We start from the raw sequence: 25,636 nt of genomic DNA, 5'->3' as shown, positions 1-25,636 counted from the left end.
ACTCAAGCAAGGCCTGTGCGACTAGAAACCAAAGAGCTGTGTTGAAGTTGGTGACAACTCAGAAACGCACTTCAAGTCAACTATTCACTTCCAAAGAGGGTAAATAAAGTGCACTACAAACAGGCAAACTTTTTCCCAAAGGGAGGTGGTGCCAGGCTTGGCTTCCTAGAGTTGCCGGTTTTATTTCCTCGTAACCAGGAAAAATTACACCATGGCATCGATCCCGCTTTAATAGGTATGCGGGTGCGCTGTGCAATCTAATTAAACGCAAAGCAGAGAATACAGAACGCAAAACACCTCGCCGAGGGGAGACTGGCAAAATAAACCAACCGGGGAGGATCCCTGAGGGGCTGCTGCGAGCCCGGCGCGGCAGAGAGCACGGCAGCCACTACCGGCAGAGGCGGCTGTGCCCGGGCACTGCGGAGGGCGGCGTGAAGTTTCTGGAAAGAGTGCGGCGGGGGTGAGGCGAGCCGCCGCAGACCGAAGAAAGGAAGCGTGCGGAGGAGCGGCTCGGCGGCCCCCGTGGGCCGGCCGGAGCGGGAAAGTGGGGACCCGCGAGCTCCGAGGTAAACAAAGAGCGGCGGGCAGCGGAGGCCAAGCCCGGCCCGCGCCGGCCGCCGCCAGACCGCTTGCCCTTAAGGCCCGAGGACCCGAGGACCGGGGGGCGGCAGCGCGGCCTACGGCCACTCACCAAGATGCGTTTGAAGAGGTTGCTCTCCTTGGGCGGCAGCAGCACGTTCGGCATCGTGGCCGGCGGGGAGGCTAGGTGCCCGGGCGCTCCGTTTCGCGGGGGTGGGCACCGGGACGAACCGCTGCTGAGAGTCGGGCTGCGGGCGATTGATTAGTTCATTGGTCTACAGTTGCAGTTGGGCAGCCTGGTTGTTCGGCACCGGTGGCAATGGAGAAGGAAGGCGGTCTGGGCAGGACACGCTTTCCCTGGCCTCCGCTTTTTGGCCAGCGGCGGCGGCAGTTCCCGCGCGCTGCAAGATGGCAGCCAGGGTCCGCCTCCCGAGCCGGACCCTGTGCGCGTGCGCGGAGCGCCCTGCGGCGAGGGGCTGCGGGTGACTACGGGGGCGTGGCGGGGACCAACTGCGTGGATTTGCCTTGGGCTGCGGCTCCCCTTGCCGCAATCTCGGCACCCCGTGGGGCTCAGGCGAGCTGTCACCAAAACCTTGGAGTCCCATGGGGTGGTGAGTCACCACCCTCATTCACCATTGCTCCTACGCATCAGAACGCCTAAGACTCCTACTTATTGTCTGCTTCTCCTTGCAATAAATAAATAAAAATGAGAATTTTCTTTTAAGTAGAAAAGAGAAGACACTGACTTGTATTGCACTCTTGATAAGCTTGTGGCCCAAGATAATGTTAGGTATGACTCTGAAGAGTCAGAGTTTTTTGCATTTCTCCCCATTTAGGAATTTAAGTGTCCGACGCAAAGTAGACTTTTGATGTAAGATGAACTTGTTTTCCTTCCTTTTCCTCCTTGATTCAGACTCTAAGGAGAAGCCTTCTCTTTCCAGTGCAAACCAAACAAATATTTACAATTTTTGTTTTTGTTTGGTTGGTTGGTTGGTTGGTTGGTTTTGAGATGGAGTATCGCTCTTGTCGCCCAGGCTGCAGTGCAGTGGCGCTATCTCGGCTCACTGCAGCCTCCGCCTCCCGAGTTCAAAGGATTCTCCTGCCTCCACCTCCCGAGTGGCTGGGATTACAGGTGTGCGCCACTACGCCCGGCTAATTTTGTATTTTTAGTAGAGACAGGCTTTCACCATGTTGGCCAGGATGGTCTTGATCTCTTGACCTCGTGATCCGCCCGCCTCAACCTCCGAAAGTGCTGGGATTACAGGCGTGAGCCACCACGCCCGGCCGGAATTACAGTTTTATAAGGCCACTGGTCTTCTCAGTCTACCTGCCCTTTCTCTTCAGATGGTTCCCCTTCCTACAAGCCATATAATAATGGGAGAAACAGGCTTCAAATTCAGGATCTTCCAACTCTGGGATACTTTCTACAACAAATAAAAGGCAGCAGATTGATGGTAATGTGTGAGTCTAGAAAGGTACAACGGTGGCAAGAATAAACCATACAGTGTAGGGTTAGTATTAAGGTATGTGTAAACATTAGGTACATAAGTTTATTTATACATGTGCTGAATCTTAATGGGTACATATTTATGAAACTATAAAGTAATTGATGAGTAACTGCATTTAGTCGGCTGTAATCAGAACTGGGCTGCCCTTTTTTATTTTCCTTTTTTTGAGACGATGTTTCGCTGTTGTTGCCCATGCTGGAATGCAATGGCGCTATCTCAGCTCGCTGTAACCTCCGCCTCCCAGGTTCAAGTGATTCTCCTGCCTCAGCCTCCCCAGTAGCAGGGATTACAGGCATGCACCACTACACCCGGCTAATTTTGTATTTTTAGTAGAGACAGGGTTTCTCCATGTTGATCAGGCTGGTCTCAAACTCCCGACCTCAGGTGATCTGCCCACCTCAGCCTTCCAAAGTGCTGGGATTACAGGTGTGAGCCACAGTGCCTGCCTATTTGATTTTCCTTCTTTCTAGCCTAAGTTGGTTGGAGATGAAAGAATCATAGGAGTCTTTTTTTTTTCTTTCAATCTCCTTCGTTTCACACAGGATCATAGGAGTCCTTTAAAATAGGGAAAGTACTGTCATTAAAATTGGGGGTCCACAGCAATCCCTTTGCTGGGTATATACCCAAAAGAATATAAATCGTTCTAGCATAAAGACACATGCACAGCCAGGTGCAGTGACTCACGCCTGTAATCCCAGCACTTTGGGAGGCTGAGGCAGGCGGATCACCCTGAACTCAGGAGTTGGAGACCAGCCGGGGCAACATGGCAAACGCGCGCGCGCGCACAAACACACACACACTCACACACACACACACACACTAGCTAGGCATGGTGGCAAGTGCCTGTAGTCCCAGCTACTTGGGATGCTGAGGTGGGAGGATCAATTAAGCCTGGGAGACAGGTTGCAGTGAGCCAAGATCATGCCACTGCACTCCAGCCTGGGCAACAAAGTGAGACCCCTGCCTCAAAAAAAAAAAAAAAAAAGACATATGCACGTGTATGTTCATCGCAGCACTGTTCACAATAAAAAGACATGGAAATAACCTAGATGCCCATCAGTGGACTGGATAAAGAAAATGTGGTACATATACACCATGGAATACTACACAGCCACAAAAAAGAATGAGACCATGTCCTTTGCAGCAACACAGATAGAGCTGGAGGCCATTATCCAAAATGAATTAATGCAGGAACAGAAAATCAAGTACCACATGTTTTCACTTACAGGTGGAATTATAAACACTGAGTACCCATGGACACAAATAAGGGAACAGTAGACAGTGAGGCCTACTTGAGGGTGGAGAGTAGGAGGAGGGTGAAGACTGAAAAACTATATATAGGGTATTATGCTGATTACCTGGGTGACAAGACTATTTGTACACCAAACCCCCACAACATGCAATTTACCCGTGTAACAAACCTGCACATGTACCCGTTGAGTCTAAAATAAAAAATGGAAAGAGAAAAATAAAAGTGGGGGTTCAAGGGCCTATGTGTACTCTGCAGAGCTCCCAAGCTGCCCAAGCTGTTAGAAAGTAGGCAAGTATAGCTGTTTTGGGAGCTTGCCTGAGTTGCACCTGAACTAGTGGCAGTCCCCCACCCAGAGAACTGAGCAGGCACACAGAAGTGCCTCCTCTCAGCACCCTCATACTCAACCACTGCCATAATTCCTAGCCACAGTTTGCTTACCACGGCATTACTAATTCCTGAAAACCTTTGGCTCCCAATTTATCTACATCGTCATTTATCTACATCATCGGAAGTAAAGGGTTACTCATGGGAAGAGCCAAACCTTCAGTGCTTCAGTCAAGCCCTCACTCGACCCTCATAGGACATGGACTTTTCTAGACCTATGTCAAAATGACAAATTAGATTTTTAAAAGAAATATACAAGAGAAGGAAAGAAAAGCATAGTACCAACTGTAAATATTTTGAAGACAAGGAACATTTATCTTTTATGAAAGTTTCCTGTGGGCCTCTTCCAGCCTTATTTACTACAAATCATTAACTATCTTCACTCTCTGTGGTAGCAGCTAAATCATCATCCTCATTCACCATTGCTCTCCCCAACCCCTAAATCAGCAGCCCAGGAAGGTTCTTCACGTGCACTCTGCATCCTCCTACCCACTGCCAACTTCCTTTTCCCAGGACACACAGCTCCGTGCCAGCATCTCCCAGGGAAGCAAGTCACGCAAAGAAAATCTGCAATCCCAAATACTAGAAAGAAGCACTAGTTCGCTACTAGTTATAAACTATAGTTATATATAGTTATAAATACTCATATTTAATATCTTCGTCATCTGTCTTTCACACACCATACACACATACCTTTTGTATTAGTCTGTTCTCACATTGCTATAAAAAATTACCTGAGACTGGGTAATTTATAAAGAAAAGAAGTTTAATTGGCTCACAGTTCCACAGGCTATACAGGAAGCATGGCTGGGGAGGCCTCAGGAAACTTACAATCGTGGTGGAAGGCAAACGGGAAGCAGGCACGTCCTACATGGCTGGAGCAGGAGGAAGAGAGTGAGGGAGGAGGTGCTACACACTTTTTTTTTTTGTTTTTTTGAGATGGAGCCTCATCTGTCGCCCAGGCTGGAGTGCAGTGGCATGATCTCAGTCACTGCAACCTCCACCTCCTGGGTTCAAGCGATCCTCCTGCCTCAGCCTCCTGAGTAGCTGGGACCACAGGCATGCACCACCATGCCCTGCTAATTTTTGTATTTTTAGTAGAGACGGGGTTTCACCATGTTGGTCAGGCTGATTTTGAACTCTTGACCTCATGATCCACCCACCTCAGCCTCCCAAAGTGCTGGGATTACAGGCGTGAGCCACCATGCCCAGCAGTGCTATACACTTTTAAACAACCAGATCGTGAGAACTCACTCACTATCATGAGAACAGCAATGGGAAAATCTGTCCCCATGATCCAGTCACCTCCTACCAGGCCCCTCCTCCAACACTGGGGGTTACAATTCAAGATGAGATTGGGGTGGGGGGGGCACGAATCGAAACCATATCACCTTGGTTGTCTACACTAGTGTGGGGGTGAGGGGAGAGGGAGGGAATAGAAAAGAACACCAATCATGGTGCTGGTAGTTGCCATCCTGAACCTTATGTGTTTAAAAGATGTAATGTATGCACAATCAGAAAGCCTGGATTAACCAGTAACTATAATCTTATTACTGACTTCCTGTTTAGTCTGGAACGGATCTTATTTCTACCTTTCAACAGAAAATGGGGTTATAATAACATTATTATAATGTGTTTCACAGCAGGGTTATGTGAATTTAATGCTTAGTCATTTCAAAGCCTGTGATAAAAAACAAATACTGTGTAAATCTGAACTCACTGTTTCTCATGAAAAATGCTGAAATCCCTTTGGGGCCATCATGGACATCCACCCAGATGCTCCTTCCTGGCACTTCAGATAGTGCATACCTCCTTTAGAATCATGCATAAAGTAAAATAACAGTAACCACATCTGTAAAGACCTTTGCAGTTCCCAAAGCCCTTTTTACATACGTAATATGGGCCACTGATTCTTCTCATTCAGCCTACTAAAAACAAGGAGAAAAGAATCTGGAAAAGGATTTTCTCCACCCCATATACATGCATGTCTTCCAGAGCCAGCTGGCAACCTAAAATCAAATAGTTTGCTGCTATTCCTACAGCCAATTTAACTATGTAATTAAAGGCTGATGGGAAAATAACTTATCAGGTTACACAACGTGTTCTACCCCAGACTCCCCAATGTTTCTGCTCTCTTCTATGTTCTTGGCTCATCTTTCTTTTCTTTTCTTTTCTTTTTTTTTTTGAGATGGAGTCTCACTCTGTCTCCCAGGCTGGAGTGCAGTGGCGCGATCTCGGCTCACTGCAAGCTCCACCTCCCGGGTTCACGCTGTTCTCCTGTCTCAGCCTCCCGAGTAGCTGGAACTATGGGCACCCGCCACCACGCCCAGCTAATTTTTTTTTGTATTTTTAGTAGAGACAGGGTTTCACCGTGTTAGCCAGGATGGTCTCAATCTCCTGACCTCGTGATCTGCCCGCTTCGGCCTCCCAAAGTGCTGGGATTACAGGCCTGAGCCACCGCATCCAGCCGGCTCTTTTTTCTGAGAAAGAAAGAGTTCCTCCCTTTGAGTTCTTCATCTCATCTCTTTTTGCTTTTCCTCAAATTTTATTCGTCAGTTACTGTCCTCCCAGTTTGCATGTTCTCTCTCTTTACATAGTTTATATCCTAGTGGGAGGAGACAGATTATAAACACATAAACAAATAGATAAGGTAATTCCAAACTGTATGAAGTCCTATGAGGGACTTAAAGCAAGTCCTATGAGGGACACAAAGCAAGGTCATTTGAGAGCAATGGGGGCTGAGGGAAGGACTACTTTAAACCAAGTACACAGGAATGAGAACCCTTTGGGGAGGTGATAATGACAATTGAACAGAAACCTGAGGATGAGAAGGAAGTTTGGCTGGGAGATCCTGGTGGGGGACCACATGTCATGGGATGGCATATTCTAAACAAAGAGAACCACGTGCAAATGCCCTAATGCAGGAAGAAGATTGGTATGACGAAGGAATAGAAGGGAAAGGTAAGAACTTGTCTCTCTTCTCTGGTTAAAGGACGTGGCTGGAGTGTAGTGCAGGAGAAGTAAAGTGGTATGCGGTACAGTTGAAAATATAGACCAGGTTGTGCAGAGTTCACGGTCTCAGGCAATGTGTTTTTTTTTTTTTTTAATCTTAAATTCAATGGGAATCCACTGAAATATTTTCAGAAGGCAAGTTACATGATCTGATGATTTAATTTTTTAAAAGTCATTCTGGCCAGGCACAGTGGCTCACACCCATAATCCCAACTCTTTAGGAGGCCAAGGCAGGAGGATCACTTGACCTCAGGAGTTCAAAACCAACCTGAACAACATAGTGAGACCCTGTCTCTACAAAAAATTTTAAAAATTAGGCAGACATAGTGGCATACGCCTGTAGTCCCAGCTACCTAGTCGGCTGAGGTGGGATAATAGCTTAAGCCTGGGAGGTCGACGCTGCAGCAAGCCACTGTCACACAACTGCATTAAATCACTCTGACTACATGGGGAAAACAGATGAGAAATAGTTGGGTATTTTTTAGGAAAATGGCAACTCTATTGAATACTTAAGATTTGGCTTCTGTGCCCAACAGTTTTCTGAAAGTGTTTTCTGAAATGTCACCAGTTCATTTGTTCTGCGTTGTGAAACCTGAAAAAGCCAGTCCTTCAAGATAAATCCTTAGTGTCTAACTGGGCCTGAATTGAAAATAGAGCCAATTGGCCATTTGCTGATTAGAGATCACACACGTACTCTGAGTTCCTTACAGGCTTTTGCTTAACTTTGCAACTTTCATAGCTGCCTGTTCCTGTTTAGGCACCTGAACCAACCAATAAGCTGTAACCTATGTCAACCAATCAAAACTCAGCAAACATCAACCAATCAGATCTAAGCAAGTTTGCATCCTTCATCTACATAAATGGAGGAGCACGGGAACCTGGGTAGGTACTTTCTATATAAAAACAATCCCTGCCTTTGTTCTCTGGAATGTACCTTCCTTTTGTACCAAAGGCTGTGTCTCCCCAATTTGCAAACTGTTCATTGGAATAGTCTCTTTCTTCTAAATTCCTTTTCAGAGAATTTTTGTTCACAGTATTTATTGTTGAGTACCTACGATGTTACAGGCAGGCTTCTAACAGTCAAAAATATCTGCTCTCAGCGGAAGCCCGGGCACACATCTGTAGTTCCACCTACTTGTGAGGCTGAGACAAGAGCCTCACTTGAGCCTAGGGATTTGAGGCTGCAGTGCACTGTGATTGTGCCTGTGAACAGCCACTGCCCTCCAATCTGGGCAATAAGTAAGATCCTGCCTCTAAAAAAACATCTGCCCTCATGGAGCTTATATTTTTAAGAATTGGCCAATTCCAAAAAGTTTCTCAGTCCACAGGGTCCTTAATCTATCATTGGCATTTCACACAGTAGACCACCCTCTCCTTCATGAATTTCTCTTTCTTATGTTACCAGAAAGGGCTCCTGATCCAGACCCCAGGAGAGGGTTCTTGGATCTCACCGAAGAAAGAATTTGGGGCAAGTCCACAGTGCAAAGCAAAAGCAAGTTTATTAAGGAAGTAAAGTGGTGAAGGAATAGCTACTCTATAGACAGAGTAGGGCATTCCTGAAAGTAAGAGGAGGAAAGTGCCCACCCCTAGGTACAATGCTTATTTATATATAGGATAACAAAAAAACATGGGGAGATTTGCTCTGCTACAAGGGTTTGTGATTTAAACAATTAATTTTCTTAATTACTATATTTTGCAAGAAGCGATATTTATCTTTAAAGCAAAATTAGGAGTGCTTTTGTTTTCAAGATACCAGGATATCAGGACATTCCTGAGTCTGGGTCTGTTAGTAAACGTTATTAATCTGTTCCGTTAACCTAAAGGCTAGGAACACCTACCCTCCTGGGAATGCAGCCCAGCAAGTCCCAGCCTCAGTTTTCTTAGCCCTCACTCAAGATGGAGTAGCTCTGGTTCAAATGGCCCTGACACTTGCATCGCCAAGACCCTGCAGAATTCTGGGTTTTCTCCTGAACCTCTTCTTGGTCATCCTTTGGGTCCTCAGTCAAGTCCTCGTTCTTCTCCTAAATGTAGATTATCTAGATAATTCTGTTTTCTCTTCAACAACAACAATAAAACACGTTCATTGAACACCTGCTATGTGCAAGACCAGCATGTACAGAATTAATACACTAGCAATACAAAATTAATAAATTCTCTTGCTCCCATAGCGTCATTATTAACACCAAGTAGATTATTTCAAATCTGTCTCCAGTTTCAAGTCCCCTTTTGATCTCCTGGCCTTCATTCTCATTGTTTAATATCTCCATCTGGATGTCTTATAAGCATTTCCTACTTTAACAGTTGAAATAAAATTTATTATCTTCCCATCAAAGTAGTCCAAAAAAATAGAGAAAACTACTTCTCTGTTTTTGTTATTGACACCACTCTTGCAGTTAACATCAAATATATATACATATAAAATAAAAATAAATCAAAAATAAATAAATAAATAAGAAAGGCTCTTTCTGGAATTTCTTATCTGGAATATATATATTCCAGCCTCTTGAGTAGCTGGAATTACAGATTCCACCTACTCAAGGTGCTCTCTTGAAAAGCTGGAATTACAGCTTCCAACTACTCAGGTGCCACCACACCCAGCTTGCCTCAAAATTTTATAATCAACTTTGACTGCTCTTTCTTATTCTCAAGTTGCCAAGTGCTTTAGATTCTAGATCTAGGCCAGGCGCAGTGGCTCACGCCTGTAATCCCAACACTTTGGAGGCCGAAGCAGGAGGAACACTTGAGCCCAGGAGTTTGAGACCAGTATGGGCAACATAAGGAGGCCCCATCTCTACAAAAAATAATTTAGCCAGGCGTGGTGGTGCACACCTGTGGTCTCAGCTACTTGGGAGGCTGAAGTGGGAGGATCACTTGAGCCCAGGAGGTCAAGGCTGCAGTGAGCCATGATTGTGTCACTGCACTCCAGCCTGGGTGACAAAGCAAGACCCCATCTCAAAAAAAACATTAAAAAAAAATCCAGATCTAGTGTGTTTCTCCCTTTTCTTCCCTGTACTGGGGCACAGAAATGATTCCCCAAATGTAGCCATGCTGAGTGCTTTTGAAAATCCTCAAAAATAAGCCTGAGAACAAAGATCTCTCTTTCTCTGCCCCTTCTCCCACCTTCCTGTCTCTCTGATCCTGTTTCCAGAAGCACTCTAAGAAAGACTCTTGGCCAGGCACGGTGGCTCGCACCTGTAATCCCAGCACTTTGGAAGGCCAAGGCGGGTGGCTCACCTGAGATCAGGAGTTCGAGACCAGCTTGGCCAATATGGTGAAACCCTGTCTCTACTAAAAATACCAAAATTAGCCAGACGTGGCAGTGGTGGGTACCTGTAATCCCAGCTACTCAGGAGTCTGAGGCAGGAGAATCACTTGAACCCGGGAGAGGGAGGTAGCCATGAGCCAAGATCGTGCCACTGCACTCCAGCCTAGGCAACAGAGGGAGACTCCATCTCAAAAAAATAAAAATAAATAAATAAATAAGAAAGACTCTTTCTGGAATTTCTTATCTGAAGAAGAAAGTTTTAATACAATTGTCTTAAGACTCCCTCCCTAGGAATCTCATCAAATAACCAGGAAAGATCAACCACCAGAGAAGAGAAGAGACTGGGAGTCATCCCCACACCCAGACAGACTTTTCGTCTGTTCTTCTGAGAGCAGCACCGAGAGGTTTTATCTACATAAAATCTTTATCTACATAACAAGACAGACTTTGTTTCTGTGCAGCTCTGGTCCTTGCCTTTCTTTTTTTCTTTTTCTTTTTTTGAGACAGAGTCTCGCTCTGTTGCCCAGGCTGGAGTGCAGTAATGCGATCTCGGCTCACTGCAACCTCCACCTCCTGGGTTCAAGCGATTGTCTTGCCTCAGCCTCCCGAGTAGCTGGGATTATAAACGCCCACCACCACATCCGGCTAATTTTTGTATTTTTAGTAGAGTCAGGGTTTCACCCTGTTGGCCAGGCAGGTCTCAAACTCCTGACTTCAGGTGATCCGTCCACCTCGGCCTCCCAAAGTGCTAAGATTACAGGTGTGAGCCACCGCCCCTGACCTGTCCTTTGCCTTTCTATATCATCTGCCTCCCACCTCCCAAGTCAATACATCTCTCCCCTCTGAAAACAGGTACATAAGCTTCTGTATAATAGTGTGTTGTTGGGTCACCATTCTGCGATTCCCCCAGGCTAGCCACGTGAAAATAAAATTGTGTATGCCTTTTCTACTATTAATCTGCCTTTTGTCAGTTTTCAGTGAACCTTCAAAGGGTGAAGGGAAAAGTTTCCTATCCCCTGGTGAATGCAGACTTAATTCCACTACCTGCGCTTAGGAGGGTATACATCTTTGCCTTCTTAGGGAACTTTACTCCTCTCTCCTATCTCTCCTTTCTCTTCTCAATTACTGTAATCATTTCATCATAACTGTTATTGAACACTTACTCTGTACTAGACACTATATGCAATTTGCTATTTCTTATTTAATCTTTATGAAAACCCTATGAGAAAATACTATTATCCATGAGAAAAAGAGAAATAGCTCAGAGCAATCTGATCTATGTGAGGTATGCAAAATGTATCAGGCCCAGAGAGACATGAGTATGGAACTTCAGTCATGCCCCCTGCACCCAGGCAATTGTTTAAAGGCATTTTTTTCTTGACTAGCTGCCTCACCCATTATCTTCATGTTCCTGAAATTTGTGATACAAAGAACAATGTGTAGCCAATCAATAACTTATGTCATTTTAATGTAAAATCTTAGTAAACAATTTAGGAATTGCCTCTTTTTTATTTTTTTCCTTTAAAAACCACTGGTAAGGCCGGGTGCAGTGGTTCATGCCTACAATACCAACACTCTGGGAAGCTGAGTCAGGAGGATTGCTTGAGGCCAGGAGTTCAGGCCCAGCAAGACCTTGTCTCTAATTATTTTTTAAAAATGTTTAAATCACTTGTAATTACAGCAAACAGAAGTGTGTATTCAGGGAAACTTGAATCTATGCTTTTGGGTGGCCATCTTCAATCTTTGAGCTCAAATAAACTCTATGCTTAATCATATTTTCTGCATCTCATTCTTAAGGCTGACATTTTGGTGACCCAAACGGGACCTAAAGCAGACCTCCAGTGATCACTGTCACTTCACTGACAACTGGAGAACTAGTGCCAGTAGTTTATCCAACCTTGCTGGAGTCAACAACGATCTCTGGAAAGGCTCCTCTCAAGTCTGAATCTTTCTGGCTTTCTTGAGGATTGAGACATTATTTGAGCTACACACATTCCTAAATTGATGGAGCTGAAATTGAAACTCTGCTGTTCGGTAGGAGTTTCATTTGTTATTCTTTAGTGATTTTGCTGACCACAGATTTGTAAGTTTCACTTTTTCTCTGATATTAAGGTCTTATTTGAATTACGCCTTAGAGCTTTTTAAACATTTCTCTCATTCAGAATTTTGGTCAGGGAGATATCAGTTTATCACTGAAAAAAAAAAAAGCCTTTCAAACTGGCCAGATTGTGAAGCTCAGTTCAATTGGCAAATTTAAACTTTTCTTCTTGAGTGATCGAAATTCTTCCTGCTAGGTCTTTTTGGTCATTCAAAAGGAAAGTCTTCATTATGGGCAATCTTACTTCTATAACTAACTCTTCCTCCTTAAGTAGAGATCCACCAGTAGAAACACCAGCTGGATTCCTGTTTAATATTCACAGCACCTCCTCATGCAAATATCTAGAAAAAAATGGATCTCATATTACTCAAGATGACCCCAAGTTACAGTGGCCAAAATGAGGTACCTTTGAAATACCTAAACTAGTTTTTCTGCATGATTCATTAGTAAAAGCTAACTCTAAAAGAAAAGAAAATAACTGGGAGCTATTTTCAATGGTACTTAGCTTCTAAAAGAGGTTGTGATAAAGCCAGTTCTCTGCAAGAGTAAGACAAAAGTACAAAACAATTTCTGAATTTAAAAATACTACCAAAATTTCTCCCCCCCTTCAGCTCCTCTTTCTCTTTCTCTCTCTCTCTCTTTTTTTTTTTTTTTTTTTAGATAGAGTCTCACTCTGTCACCCAGGCTGGAGTGCAGTGGCGTGATCTCGGCTCACTACAACCTACACATACATACACACACACACACACACACACACACACACACACACACCCAGGTTGAAGTGATTCTCCTGCCTCAGCCTCCTGAGTAGCTGGATTTACAGGCGTGCGTCACGCCCAGCTAATTTTTGTATTTTTTAGTAGAGACGGGATTTTGCCATGTTGGCCAGGCTGGTCTCAAACTCCTGGCCTCAAGTGATCCGCCTGCTTTGGCCTCCCAAAGTGCTGGGATTACAGGTGTGAGCCACCGCACCTGGCCTCCTCCTTCTCTTTTGACAGAATTTCCTTGTCCAGATTTACCTCCCCTTCCTCCTCTTCCTCCTTCTACTGCTGTTCTGGCTCCATTTTGGAAATACCTTGTGTCCATTAGAGGAGAACCTGACTTGATATGTCAACCATGGTTCAAAAGTAAAACTTAAAGGCATAATTTAAAAGTTCCCAGATCCTCTTCAGGACCCCATTGAATTTGCTAGAAAATGTGATTTAAATGTTTGATCTTATAATCCCAGATTCTCTGGTATATACCAAGTGATTCGCATATTAGCATCAGAAAGTAAAGCCAAAGATTAGATTGCAAAGGCAAACTGGAGAAATTGTTTAAAGGACTTCCATAAATTTTCTGAAGCAAATCATGAATGGGCCTGCAATACTGCCAAAGCTTTGCTAAATCCTATCCCCTTCGTTTTCCAAAAGTAGTTAATTGGAACAAAATATAACAATACAAACGAAATCTTGATGAGCCTGTAATGTTATACTATGAGAGTGTGAAAAAAAAAAACTATTTAAACAATATTCAGACCTATCAGAATAAATGTATGCTAACTTACCAAAATGATGCTCTCCTTAACTAAAACTTCTTAAATGGATCAGATGAAGAACTGGCATTTGTAACAAAGAGACAATGCCCCAGTTGGACTGCCTCTCAAACTCATGAGCTAGTTAATTTTGCTGATCAAATATCCCATACCTTACCTAAGGAAGAAAAAGAAAAGAAAGCCAAACAGAGGGGAAAAGCAAAAAAGATCATGAGTTTGCAACTAAAACAATTATCTAACCTAGTAAGTTCCAAAACCAATCTAATCCTCTGCTTTGCAATTGCTGCAAAAATCCTGGACATTACAAAAAGGATTGTGGATTATATCATATTCACAGCTCCTTCTCTCAAAAAAAAAGGGAAAATGTATTTAGAATTAAAAGATAAGATTGAATTATTAGGTTCAAGAATTTTTTTGAAATCTGATTCTATTAATTTATAAATTGCAGTTTATATTGTCATAGAGGAAATCAAATTGTTAAATAATAAACAGTTATAAGAGGAATAAAGGCCTGGCATGGTGGCTCACGCCTGTAATCCCAGCATTTTGGGAAGTCGAGGCGGGCAGATCACATGAGGTAAGAGGTTTAAGACCAGCCTGGCCAACATGGTGAAACCCCATCTCTACTAAAAATAAAAAAAATTAGCTGGGCGTAGTGGCATACACCTGTAATCCCAGCCACTCGGGACGCTGAGGCAGGAGAACCACTTGAACCCGGAAGGCGGAGGTTGCGGTGAGCCAAGATAGTGCCACTGCACTTCGGCCTAGGTAAAAAAGCAAGACCCAGTCTCAGAAAAAAAGAAAAAAAAAAAAAAAAGCAATTAAAAGTAGTACCTGATCTCTTTGGCTTTTGGAGTACCATGGATTACTTTGTATTGTGAGAGAGAACCTGACTTTTGTATGTGTAATGGCAAGTTACTGGCAAAAGCTACAGTTACTGGCAAAAGCTACAGTTACTGGCAAAAGCTGCAGTTTTGGAAGTGGCAGCCAGTGGTTGCAGTGAGTGGTTGTTACTTCAGGGGGCTTAGATAAAAAGGAAGTTTTGAAACCTTGGAGATTGTGGGAACACTCAACACCAAAAGATAGGACTATGGTGGGCTAATCACAGAGTGGGCTGATTGGCACTGGGTCACCCACTAGCCTTGGGGAATGTCTTTGTAGTGAGATGTACTGTGGAAGTGTTGACTTTGGAAAACAAAATACAAAAAGAATCAGCAGTATTTCAAACAAAAATTTATGTAATCATTTTAGTGCTCCATCAGTTCAGTCCCTTGTAATTCTTTTTCTACTTGATGTTGACTTAACGATCCTCATGAATGAGTCAGTCTTTTACTAGAATTTTGGGAGTTTGTATTTAGTCCATTTATCTTAAAGTTATCAGAAATCAGTGTTCAAGAGTACTTGTTAGTCTTTTCCATGAAAAGCAATTTTGGACTAAAGCTGATTGCAAATGCTTTTAGAGAAGAATTCAAAACAACAGCTGTGGATGATAAACACTTAGAATAGTCATGATTAAAATCTGATGAAAGTTCCAATTGACCAGGAAATTTAGTTATTGTTATTACATGCAGCATTTAAAATATCTAGTAGATGCAACCAGAATTATGACTGATAATGTCACATCAGGACCATCAGAATTTTATAACTTTTATATAATTTTTGGAATATTTAAATTAATAACATATTCATACAAATATAACTTTAACATAGCAATCAAAAATCATAATAAAATTATGACTGACAAAATATTATATTTTTATTAATTTGTATGATTTTGGAAACATATCAATAACATACCCATAAATGTAACTGAGAGATCTAATATTCTTGTTATTTGACAATGCCTACCATACAATTTACCGAATAATTTAATATCTCTACAAAATGAGAGATACATTCTTTGATGTTTCCAGGGGCCCAACTAGAATATCCCAAAGTTAATTTTAAGCCAAAAAAAAGTAATTTAGAATTTTGATCCTAGTGAAATCTGCCAAAGATGTCAAAAGGTTTGAAACATTTGATCAAAAGAGAATCATGGGCTGGGTACAGTGGCTCAGGCCAGTAATCCCAGTGCTTTAGGAGGCTGAGGTGGGAGGATTGCTTGAGGCCAGGAGTTTAAGACCAGCCTGGGCTACATTAGCAAGATCTCATCTCCATGAAAAGTGTTTACAGCATGGTGGCTCATACCTGTAGTCCCAGCACATTGAGAGGTCAAGGCAGAATGATTGCTTGAGGCCAGAAGTTCAAGACCAGACTGGGCAACATAGGGAGACCTGGTATCTACAAATAAAAATGAAAAATTAACTGGGCATGGTGACACACACCTGTAGTCCTAGCTACTCAGGAGACCAAGGATTGCTTGAGCCCCAGAGTTCAAAATTACAGCAAGTTGTGATTGTACCACTTGACTCCGGTTTGGACAACAGAGCAAGACCTTATCTCTAAAACAAAAAATGAAAAAAAAAATTTAATTAGCTGGATGTTCTGGCATGCATCAGTAGTCCCAGCTATTCAGGAGGCTGAGGTGGGAGGATCACTCGAGCCTAGTTTACAGTGAACTACGATCACACAACTGCATTGCAGCCTGGGCAACAGAGCAAGATCCTGTCTCAAAACAAAAACAAAAACAAAAATCTGAAAAACAAAACATAATCACAGGTCACTGTTAAATAATAGTTATTCATTTAACAGAGTGATAATCATAAAACTTCAAAAGCTATATAGAAGTTACATGGTTGTGAAAACCTTAACCCATTTAAAGCTCAGTTTTCCTAAGTAACCAAAATCCTAATAAAAACAACACAAGGATTATCTTGATAAAATGTAAAATCTTTTTTTTTCAGACCTGTTAACAAAAAGGAAAAGAAAAACCTTCTGTAGTGTAATTGCTTTTCCTCATGAGAAGCCCATTTATATAACCTGGAAGTCAAACCTGATGAAAAAGGTACTTGAATTTAAGCAGACAGAGGAAGAGTTTGTCCAGGATTATGATGTACAATTTATTATGGAGAAATGTAAACAAGAAAACTAGTACCTTGTGTAGGGACACAAAGTAGGGACTCTTAGTAACAACATGGATGTTTCCTGGTTATACTGAACAATGCAGACCTATAAAGAAAACCCAAGAGTATAGAATCAAGTTATACTGAAGGAAAACTTGCTTTTCTACACCTTCAAGATAAAACATTTCAGTGTCAGGCCACAACATCAGTGTTAGAACCAGAACAAAAGTTACGGGAATTGATAAAAACATTGAAGGAGAGAGTTACCATCCCAGCCAAGCAAAAAGATGTACCTTTCCCGGGGATAAAAAAACAGAAGGCAATGACATGTGACCTGCAAATCACATGCAGCAAGGTACAGTAAAAGTTGTACTTCCGAGATATAAGTCTGAGAAGTTTTAAAAAGACACAGATTTCAGAATTAAAAATTCAGAACCTCTGAATTTTACTAAAAGCAAATTGATACTTGATGAAAAACTTGTTATTCTAACATAGGGAACCAAAATTTTAGTTTTGTATTAGTATAATTTAATATCAAAGCTCAATGTTTAGAAAGCCTTATAAGTAATTTCCTTTTAATTATAGCCAACTTGATCACATGCAAATTTCCTTTCATAAATTTTCTTTTCACAAACCTTATCACAACATACTCTGACAATATGTACCATTGACAATATGCTTGAAAGTTCTGCTTTATCCTATACTTTTGCACTCTTAAATTTTACCTCAGGACACAAATTTACCATATAAAGTTTTTTCTCATATAACATTATTATCTTTTCTTTTTAACCTTTCTTACTAAAAATACATTTTCATATCTATACTTTCTTCACATATCACTCTCCTACTTACTGGTTCTTTCCTATCTGTTCTATATTTTGAAACAATGTTTAATTAACCTCCAAATTAGACAAAATTATTTTTGTCTTAATAAAGAACACAACTTTATCCCTTTCTTTCTTTCTTTTTCTTTTCTTTTTTTTTTTTTGAGATGGAGTCTCACTCTGTTGCCAGGCTGGAGTGCAGTGGCACAATCTTGGCTTACTGCAACCTCTGCCTCTTGGGTTCAAGCGATTCTCCTGCCTCAGCCTCCCCTGATTACAGGCACGTACCACTACGCCCAGCTAATTTTTGTATTTTTAGTAGAGACGGGGTTTCACCATGTTGGCCAGGATGGTCTCAATCTCTTGACCTCGTGATCCGCCTGCCTCGGCCTCCCAAAGTGCTGGGATTACAGGTATAAGCCACCATGCCCAGCCACTTTGTGACTTTCTTATAATTTTTTTCTATCAAAAATACATTTTGTATATATATGTACTCTTTATATACAGAATTCTATATATTGATTATAATTTTTAACTCTTAAATTTAGTGAAACCTAGGAAGCAAGATCTTGAATTGTCTGTCACATATCAGTATTTTACTTTTCTTTTCTTTTTTTACCTACCTGGTTCATTTTCAATGTATCAATATTTATCACAAGAATCATTTTGTAATTTTTAGAAACATGTTCCCTATAACATAATTTTAAAATCTCATTTGATAATAACTCAGATTTAATTAGTATCTATTAATTTAACACAATTTTAAGATATCAAATTACATTAAAATTTCATTTATGGAAATTTATTTCATTTACCTAATTTATTTATTTTAGCAGATAACCTAGATTATTTCTGAAAACTGAGATATTAGACAAAGTTAGTCATGGCATCAAATTATTTCCTTGTTATCCATTTTTATGGCCTGTGACTGTCAGGTGTTCACTTAAATAAGAACCTTAAAGTTAAGTATATTGGTATTTTGCTGATAAGCCAGAAGATACGGCTGTAACAGTAAATTAGTCTTATCACAAAATTACACAAAGATCATTCTGTTTTAGGCTGAGTTTATACTTTTATAACCTTTGTGTTAAACCATGACAGCTTCAGATATCTAGCAGAGAAAGATATAAAACTGTCTGACCAGTAAACCCAGGCAAAGTGTATGCTGACAATTCTGAAGACATTTCTATTTTACCAATAATTTTAAAATCATCTTATTTATTAATGCTTTACTCATTTCACATAAACTAAAAGCCATTAGGGTTAATTACTGTATATTTTATATGAGCACTTATTTATCCTTAAGAGATTTCTGGTCAACTATGCCAGATTTTACCATGTAGACACAGCATATAATACATGTATATATGAATAAATACATCTAAACACACACACACACACACACACACACAAAGATTTCACAGCTTTTGTTTTAGAATTTTAGTCATGAGATAGTAATAAAAACTCACTGGTTCATAAAAGACAATTGGATCCAAATTATATTTCTGACTAAATTGGAATGTGTTCACATGGCTAAAATTTAATTGCCCTTACAGATAATCTAATGAAGACTGTGGACCAAAATTTCAGGCAAATAAATTTTTGTGGCAGTTTTGATTTTAGTTTTTTGGTGATAGTGCCTCACTCTGGCACCCAGGCTGGAGTGCTGTGGCATAATCATAGTTCACTGCAGCCCTGAACTACTTGACTCAACCAGTCCTCCCACCTCAGCCTCCTCCCAAGTACCTAAGGCTACAGGCACATGCCACCACCTAGCTAATTTATTTTTATTTTTTTTTATTTTCATTGAGATGAGGGTCTCACTATGTTACCCTGACTTGTCTTGAACTCCCTGCCTCAAATGATCCTCACGCCTTTGCTTCACAAAGTGCTAGAGCAGTTTGATTTTTGTAAAATCAATTTTACCCTTTTTTTCAGTTTCAAATGAGTTTAAGTTTAAATTTTTTTTTTTTTTTTTTTTTTTTTTTGAGACAGAATCTCCCTCTGTCGCCCAGGCTGGAGTGCAGTGGCATGATCTCTGCTCACTGCAAGCTCCGCCTCCTGGGTTCACACCATTCTCCTGCCTCAACCTCCTGAGTAGATGGGACTACAGGTGCCCACCACCATGCCCAGCTAATTTTTTGTATTTTCAGTTGAGATGGGGTTTCACCGTGTTAGCCAGGATGGTCTCGATCTCCTGACCTCGTGATCCTCCCGCCTTGGTCTCCCAAAGTGCTGGGATTACAGGTGTGAGCCACCATGCCCAGTCATGGTTAAATTTTTAATGTTTACATTTTGGCTAGGACTGGCTGAATTGAATAAGGAAAATAAAATCCCCAATTATCCTTGAATTAGTAACAAATCTATCTTTCGTTTACCAGTCTGGTTTGCTTGATTAACAAATGTGGACAGGAAAGATTAGAGCAGTTTCTCTCTCGCTCTCTCTCTCTCTCTTCTTTCAGCTTTTTGTTTTTGTTTTTTGTTTTTGTTTTTGTTGTTTTTTGTTGGTCTCTGCATAGCAGAAAAAGTAAAACTTTTGTTATTGAACAGAGATTCCTTATATTATTGCTCCAAGCTCAAGATTTTGATCTGTTTGATCTAAGAGCCTAACTTTTATAAACACTTATATAGTTCTTTCTCTTTTAGATTTCTAATTTTTCAATTAAGTGTTCCATTTTAATGGGGCAGCTGAATATATTTTGCCAATGACAGTGGAAGACTAAGATCACAAAAGGTTCAGGAATTCTTGCAGTAAATCATAAGTGGCATTTTTCGATCCCAGTTTAGAAAAAAATTTGTTGGATCTGTATTTTAACAATCTCAGCAGTTTTATTCTTGTTCTGTAGCTGTTCTGTTTGCTTATCTGTTCTACATTTAAATACCTTTCCCTCTTTTGAGAGAAAGAAATGTATGCATTGTGAAATTCCAAAAGTCTCTACCTAAGAAATATATGAGAGCTAAAGGTAAAAGCAGAAAGGAATGAGTTCAAATAAGGGAGTGGGGGTGGGGAAGGAGCCAGAAGGATAGGGAGAAGCAGTTGGAGGTGAAAGGGAGAAAGGTGCTAAATCTTTTTCAATTTAGAAATAGTTTCAGGCTGACCAGGTGCAGCAGCTCACCTGTAATCCCAGCACTTTAGGAGGCTGTGGCGGGTAGATCGCTTGAACCTGGGAGTTCAAGACCTCCCTAGGCAACATGGCAAAACCCTGTCTCTGCTAAAAATACAAAAATTAGCCAGGAGTGATGGGGTGTGCCTATAGTCCTGGCTACTCGGGAGGCTGAAGTGGGAAGATCACTTGGGCCTGGGAGGGCAAGGTGACAGTGAGCTGTAATCATGACATTGCACTCCAGCTTGGACAACAGAGCAAGACCCTATCTCAAAGAAAAAGAAAAGAAAAATAGTTTCTGGTATCCTTTTATTTACCTGTTGAATAGTGGCAACTTTTTTCAAAATTTCTTTTTTTTTTTGAGACAGAGTTTTGCTCTTGTTGCCCAGGCTGGAGTGCAATGACACGATCTCGGCTCACCGCAACCTCCACCTCCCAGGTTCAAACAATTCTCCTGCCTCAGCCTCCCGAGTAGCTGGGATTACAGGCATGAACCACCACGCCTGGGTAATTTTTTTTCTATTTTTAGTAGAGATGGGGTTTCTCCATGTTGGTCAGGCTGGTCTCAAACTCCTGACCTCAGGTGATCCGCCCACCTCAGCCTCCCGAAGTGCTGGGATTACAGGCATGAGCCACCACGTCCAGCCTCTATAAAATTTCTTTTATAGGTTGGTGCAAAAGTAATTGCAGTTTGGGAGGGTGAATTTTAAATCATTATAACTAGGTTCAAATATATCTTTATTAATCAAAATAAGAACCATTACAGGCCAAGCACAGTGGCTCACGCCTGTAATCCCAGCACTTTGGGAGGCCGAGGTGGGTGGATCATGAGGTCAGGAGTTCGAGACCAGCCTGGCCAACATGGTGAAACCCCATCTCTACTAAAAATACAAAAATTAGCTGGGCACTGGGGCATGCGCCTGTAGTCCCAGCTACTTTGGAGGCTGAGGCAGGAGAATCGCTTGAACCCAGGAGGCGGAGGTTGCAGTGAGCCGAGATTGCGCCACTGCACTCCAGCCTGGGTGACAGAGTGAAACTCCGTATCAAAAAAAAAAAAAAAAGGCTGGCTGTGGTGGCTCACGCCTGTAATCCCAGCACTTTGGTAGGCCGAGGCGGGCAGATCACGAGGTCAGGAGTTCAAGACCATCCTGGCTAACATGGCGAAACCCCGTCTCTACTAAAAATACAAAAAAAAATTAGCCGGGCATGGGTGGTGCATGCCTGTAGTCCCAGCTACTCAGGAGGCTGAGGCAGGAGAATGGCGTAAAACCTGGGAGGCGGAGCTTGCAGTGAGCCGAGATCACGCCACCGCACTCCAGCCTGGGAGACAGAGCGAGACTCCGTCTCATAAAAAAAAAAGAACCATTACAATCAACACATTTTTGCCAATGAGAAATAAGTTTGTTTCTTCCTGTAGCATAAAAATCCGTGCTTCGGGATTCAACAAACTCTTGGAAAGCATTTTCTGCATCCTGCTAGTTGTGGAAGCGTTTTCCCTGCAATAAGTTGTTGAGATACTTGAAGAAGAGATAGTCAGTTGGCGGGAGGTCAGGTGAATATTTTGGATGAGGCAAAAATTCATAGCCTAATTTGTTCAACTTTTGAAGCATTGGTTGTGCAACGTGTGGTTGGGTGTTGTCATGGAGAAGAATTGAGCCCTATTTGTTGACCAATGCCAGCTGCAGGCTTTGCAGTTTTTAGTGGATCTCTTTGATTTGCTGAGCATACTTGTCAGATGTGATGGTTTCGCAGGGATTCAGAAAGCTGTCGTGGATCACATCGGCAGCAGACCATCAAACAGTGACCATGACCTTTGTTTGGTGTAAGTTTGACTTTGAGAAGTGCTTTGGAGCTTGTTCTTGGTCCAACCACTGAGCTGACTGTCACCAGTTGTCATATAAAATTCACTTTTCGGCTGGGCATGGTGGCTCACGCCTGTAATCCTAGCACTTTGAGAGGCCAAGGTGGGTGGATCCCCTGAGCAGGAGTTCGAGACCAGCTTGGCCAGTATGGCAAAACCCCATCTCTACTAAAAATACAAAAATTAGCCAGGCGTTGTGGCATATGCCTATAACCCCAGCTACCTGGGAGGCTGAGGCAGGAGAATCACTTGAACCCAGGAGGCAGAGGGTGCAGTGAGCTGAGATTGCACCACCACTGCACTCCAACCTGGGTGACAGAGTGAGACTCCATCTCAGAAAAAAAAAAAAAAAATTTAAATCCACTTTTCATTGCACAAATCCAATCAAGAAATAGTTCATTGTTGTTGCATAGAGTAAGAGAAGACAACACTTCAAAAAAATTATTATTTTTTAAATTTTTGCTCAGCTCATGAGGCACTCACTCACAGAGCTTTTTCACCTTCCCAATTTGCTTCAAATGCCAACGACCATAGAATGGTCAACGTTGAGTTCTTTAGCAACGTCTTGTGTAGTTGTAAGAGGGTCAGCTTTGATGATTGCTATCAATTGGTCATTGTCAACTTCTGATGGCTGGCCACTATGCTCCCTATCTTCAAGGCTCTTGTCTCCTTTGCAAAACTTCTTGATCCACCACTGCACCGTATGTTCATTAGCAGTTCCTGGGCCAAATGCATTATTGACATTGCGCGTTGTCTCCGCTGCTTTACAACCCATTTTGAACTCGAATAACAAAATCGCTTGAATTTGCTTTTTGTCTAACATCATTTCCATAGTCTAAAATAAACAAAAAATAAATATCAAGTAATGTCATTACAAAAGAAATAAAGTGAAAAATACTCACTAAAATGATGTATATCATAACCACATTATTTAAGAATGTATTCCAATACCAAATGGCAAATTCCAACAATGCAAAAACTGCAATTACTTTTGCACTCACCTAAATAGAAGCTTCTAAGTGCTGGTGACAGTAAGTCTCCCACTCAGTTTGTCTAAACCCATCTTTTTCCAATTGTGCACATGAATTAATTATTTTAGCATTTTCAAAAGATTCCCATTTTGGGCTAAGGGTGAGGTGGCATGGACAACGACCTTGGGACCCCATCTCCTGCCACCTGCAGCCATGCACCTGCCTACCATGCTTCTATCCCACCACTTCTTGCCTTAGTGCCTGACCACCACTGCCAGGGCCTAGCGAGTGACCCAGGTGCAAGCCATCAAGTGTGTGGTGGTTGGAGATGGAGCTATAAGTAAAACTTGCCTACTAATCAGTGTTACACCCAGTGCATTTCCCAATGCATTATCACTATTGTCTTTGACAATTATTCTGCTGCCAATGTTAAGGTAGATGGAAAGCCAGTGAATCTGGGCTTATGGGATACATCTGGACAAGAAGATTATGACAGATTATGCCCCCATTCTATCTGTAAACAGACGTATTTTTAATATGCTTCTCCCTCATGAGTCTTGCATCATTTGAAAATGTCTGTGCAGAGTGGCATCCTGAAAGGCAGCACCGTTTTCTCAACACTCCCATCATTCTTGTGGGAAGTAAAGTTGATCTTAGTGTTGTTAAAGACACAATTGAGAAACTGAAGGAGAAGAAGCTGACTCCCATCACCTATCTGCAGTTTTTAGCCAGGAACAAGGAGATTGGCGCTTTAAAATACTTGAAATGCTTGGCTCTCACATAGCAAGGGTTCAAAACAGTGTTTGACGAAGCTATCTGAGCAGTTCTTTGCCCACCTCCTGTGAAGAACAGGAAGAGAAAATGCCTGCTGTTGTAAATGCCTGGAGCCTCTCATTCTTAGCCCTGCCCTTTGAAACTGTTTTACATTTTGCTTAAAAAATGGTAGCGCCTTCTCACTCAATGCCAAGTTTTAGTTACAGATTAATTTTCCGTAAAACCGTTTTGAACCACTCAGTCACTTTAAGATTTTGTTTGTTCTATAGATAAAAGTTGAGACTCACATTCTTTAAAATTTAGCTCTAAAATGACAAGACTTCTTAAAGCCTTATTTTTTTAAATCCCCTTAATATGGTTTGAATATGTGTCCCCTCCAAATCTTATGTTGAAATGTAGTCTCCAGTGTGGATCATGGGGGCAGATCCCACATGAATGGCTTGGCACCATCCCCTTAGTGATAAGTGAGCTCTCGCTCTGAGTTCACACGAGATCTGGTTGTTTAAAAGTGTGTTGCACCTACTCCATCCTCCTTACTCCTGCTCTGGCCATGTGAGGTGCCTGCTCTGTCTTTACCTTCCGCCATGAATGAAAGCTCCCTGAGTTCTCCCTAGAAGCCACACAGTTGCTGGACCCATGCTTGCGCACTGCAAAACCGTGAACCAATTAAACCTCTTTTCTTTATAAATAACTGAGCCACATGGTTGTTCTTTATAGCAATGCAAGAATGGCCTAACACACTCCTATTCTTACTTAGATTAAGAGTTGACAAAATACCTTCTCAACTAAGTTGCATTGTTATGTTAAGAACACTAAGCATTAAACTATTTAAAGACTTTTGTCTTTGGGAAAACTGTAGTTTCTAAAATAGGAAATGCAGACATTTTCTAAGTAATTTTCAGATAGGTAAAGCAGAACAGCCTCCTTAATGAAACATTGCCATTTAATGCACCAATAATTTATCAACCCATGTTCATTACATAACATCATACTGTATATCATAATGAAATGAGTATAACAAACTCAGCTCTTTGGATCAGTCTTTTTTATTTTATACTGAATTTTTGTTAAAAAAACATTGACCAGCTTTTGCTAAGATTCACGTTTCCTGTAATGAAGTATTCTGCTCTTAGTTGTGGGTGTACTGGAGTGTAGTGTGTGAAACACTCGATGTGATCAAAGGATGAAGATCGTATTTTGATAAGATGACAGAGAGATTAATTTACACTCATTTCACAAGGAATAATCAAACTGAATAAAAATGTCATGGGTAAAACAATTGTTTTTAAATCCCCATTTTGGCCGCTGGTGCTTATGACTATCCTGGGTTAGCAGGTCCACTTATCTAAGTACTTGCAAGTAGAAGGACCATAAGTTTTATACATAAAACCATCTGGTCTTGACAGAGATGGCGCACCTTCAGTCTTAGAAGACCCATTTTCTATCTTGGTTGTTTTGAGCAAGACAA

General features: G+C 41.7%; 1 protein-coding gene and 1 pseudogene across 9 annotated transcripts in view; one reads left to right on the top strand and one right to left on the bottom strand.

Annotated features, from left to right (window-relative positions):
- Window positions 1-1,044, bottom strand: part of NAA16 (N(alpha)-acetyltransferase 16, NatA auxiliary subunit) — a 66,420-nt gene extending 65,376 nt beyond the window's left edge. For all 9 annotated transcript variants that reach the window (XR_004030156.1, XR_004030155.1, XR_004030157.1 and 6 more), the window contains exon 1: window positions 692-1,044. Coding sequence is in view for 6 of the 9 variants with exons in the window: in XM_030813322.1 (XP_030669182.1) it covers window positions 692-745 (54 nt within the window). In the remaining 3 variants the exon portion in view is untranslated. The remainder of the gene's footprint in view (window positions 1-691) is intronic.
- LOC100579277 lies at window positions 988-24,271 on the top strand (annotated as a pseudogene).
- The last annotated feature ends 1,365 nt before the right edge of the window (window positions 24,272-25,636 follow it).

Source organism: Nomascus leucogenys, chromosome 5 (genome assembly GCF_006542625.1).
Source record: "Nomascus leucogenys isolate Asia chromosome 5, Asia_NLE_v1, whole genome shotgun sequence".
In the NCBI taxonomy this organism is placed as follows: domain Eukaryota; kingdom Metazoa; phylum Chordata; class Mammalia; order Primates; family Hylobatidae; genus Nomascus; species Nomascus leucogenys.
Note: the sequence above shows the minus strand (reverse complement) of the source record. Positions and strands in the feature narration are given on the sequence as shown.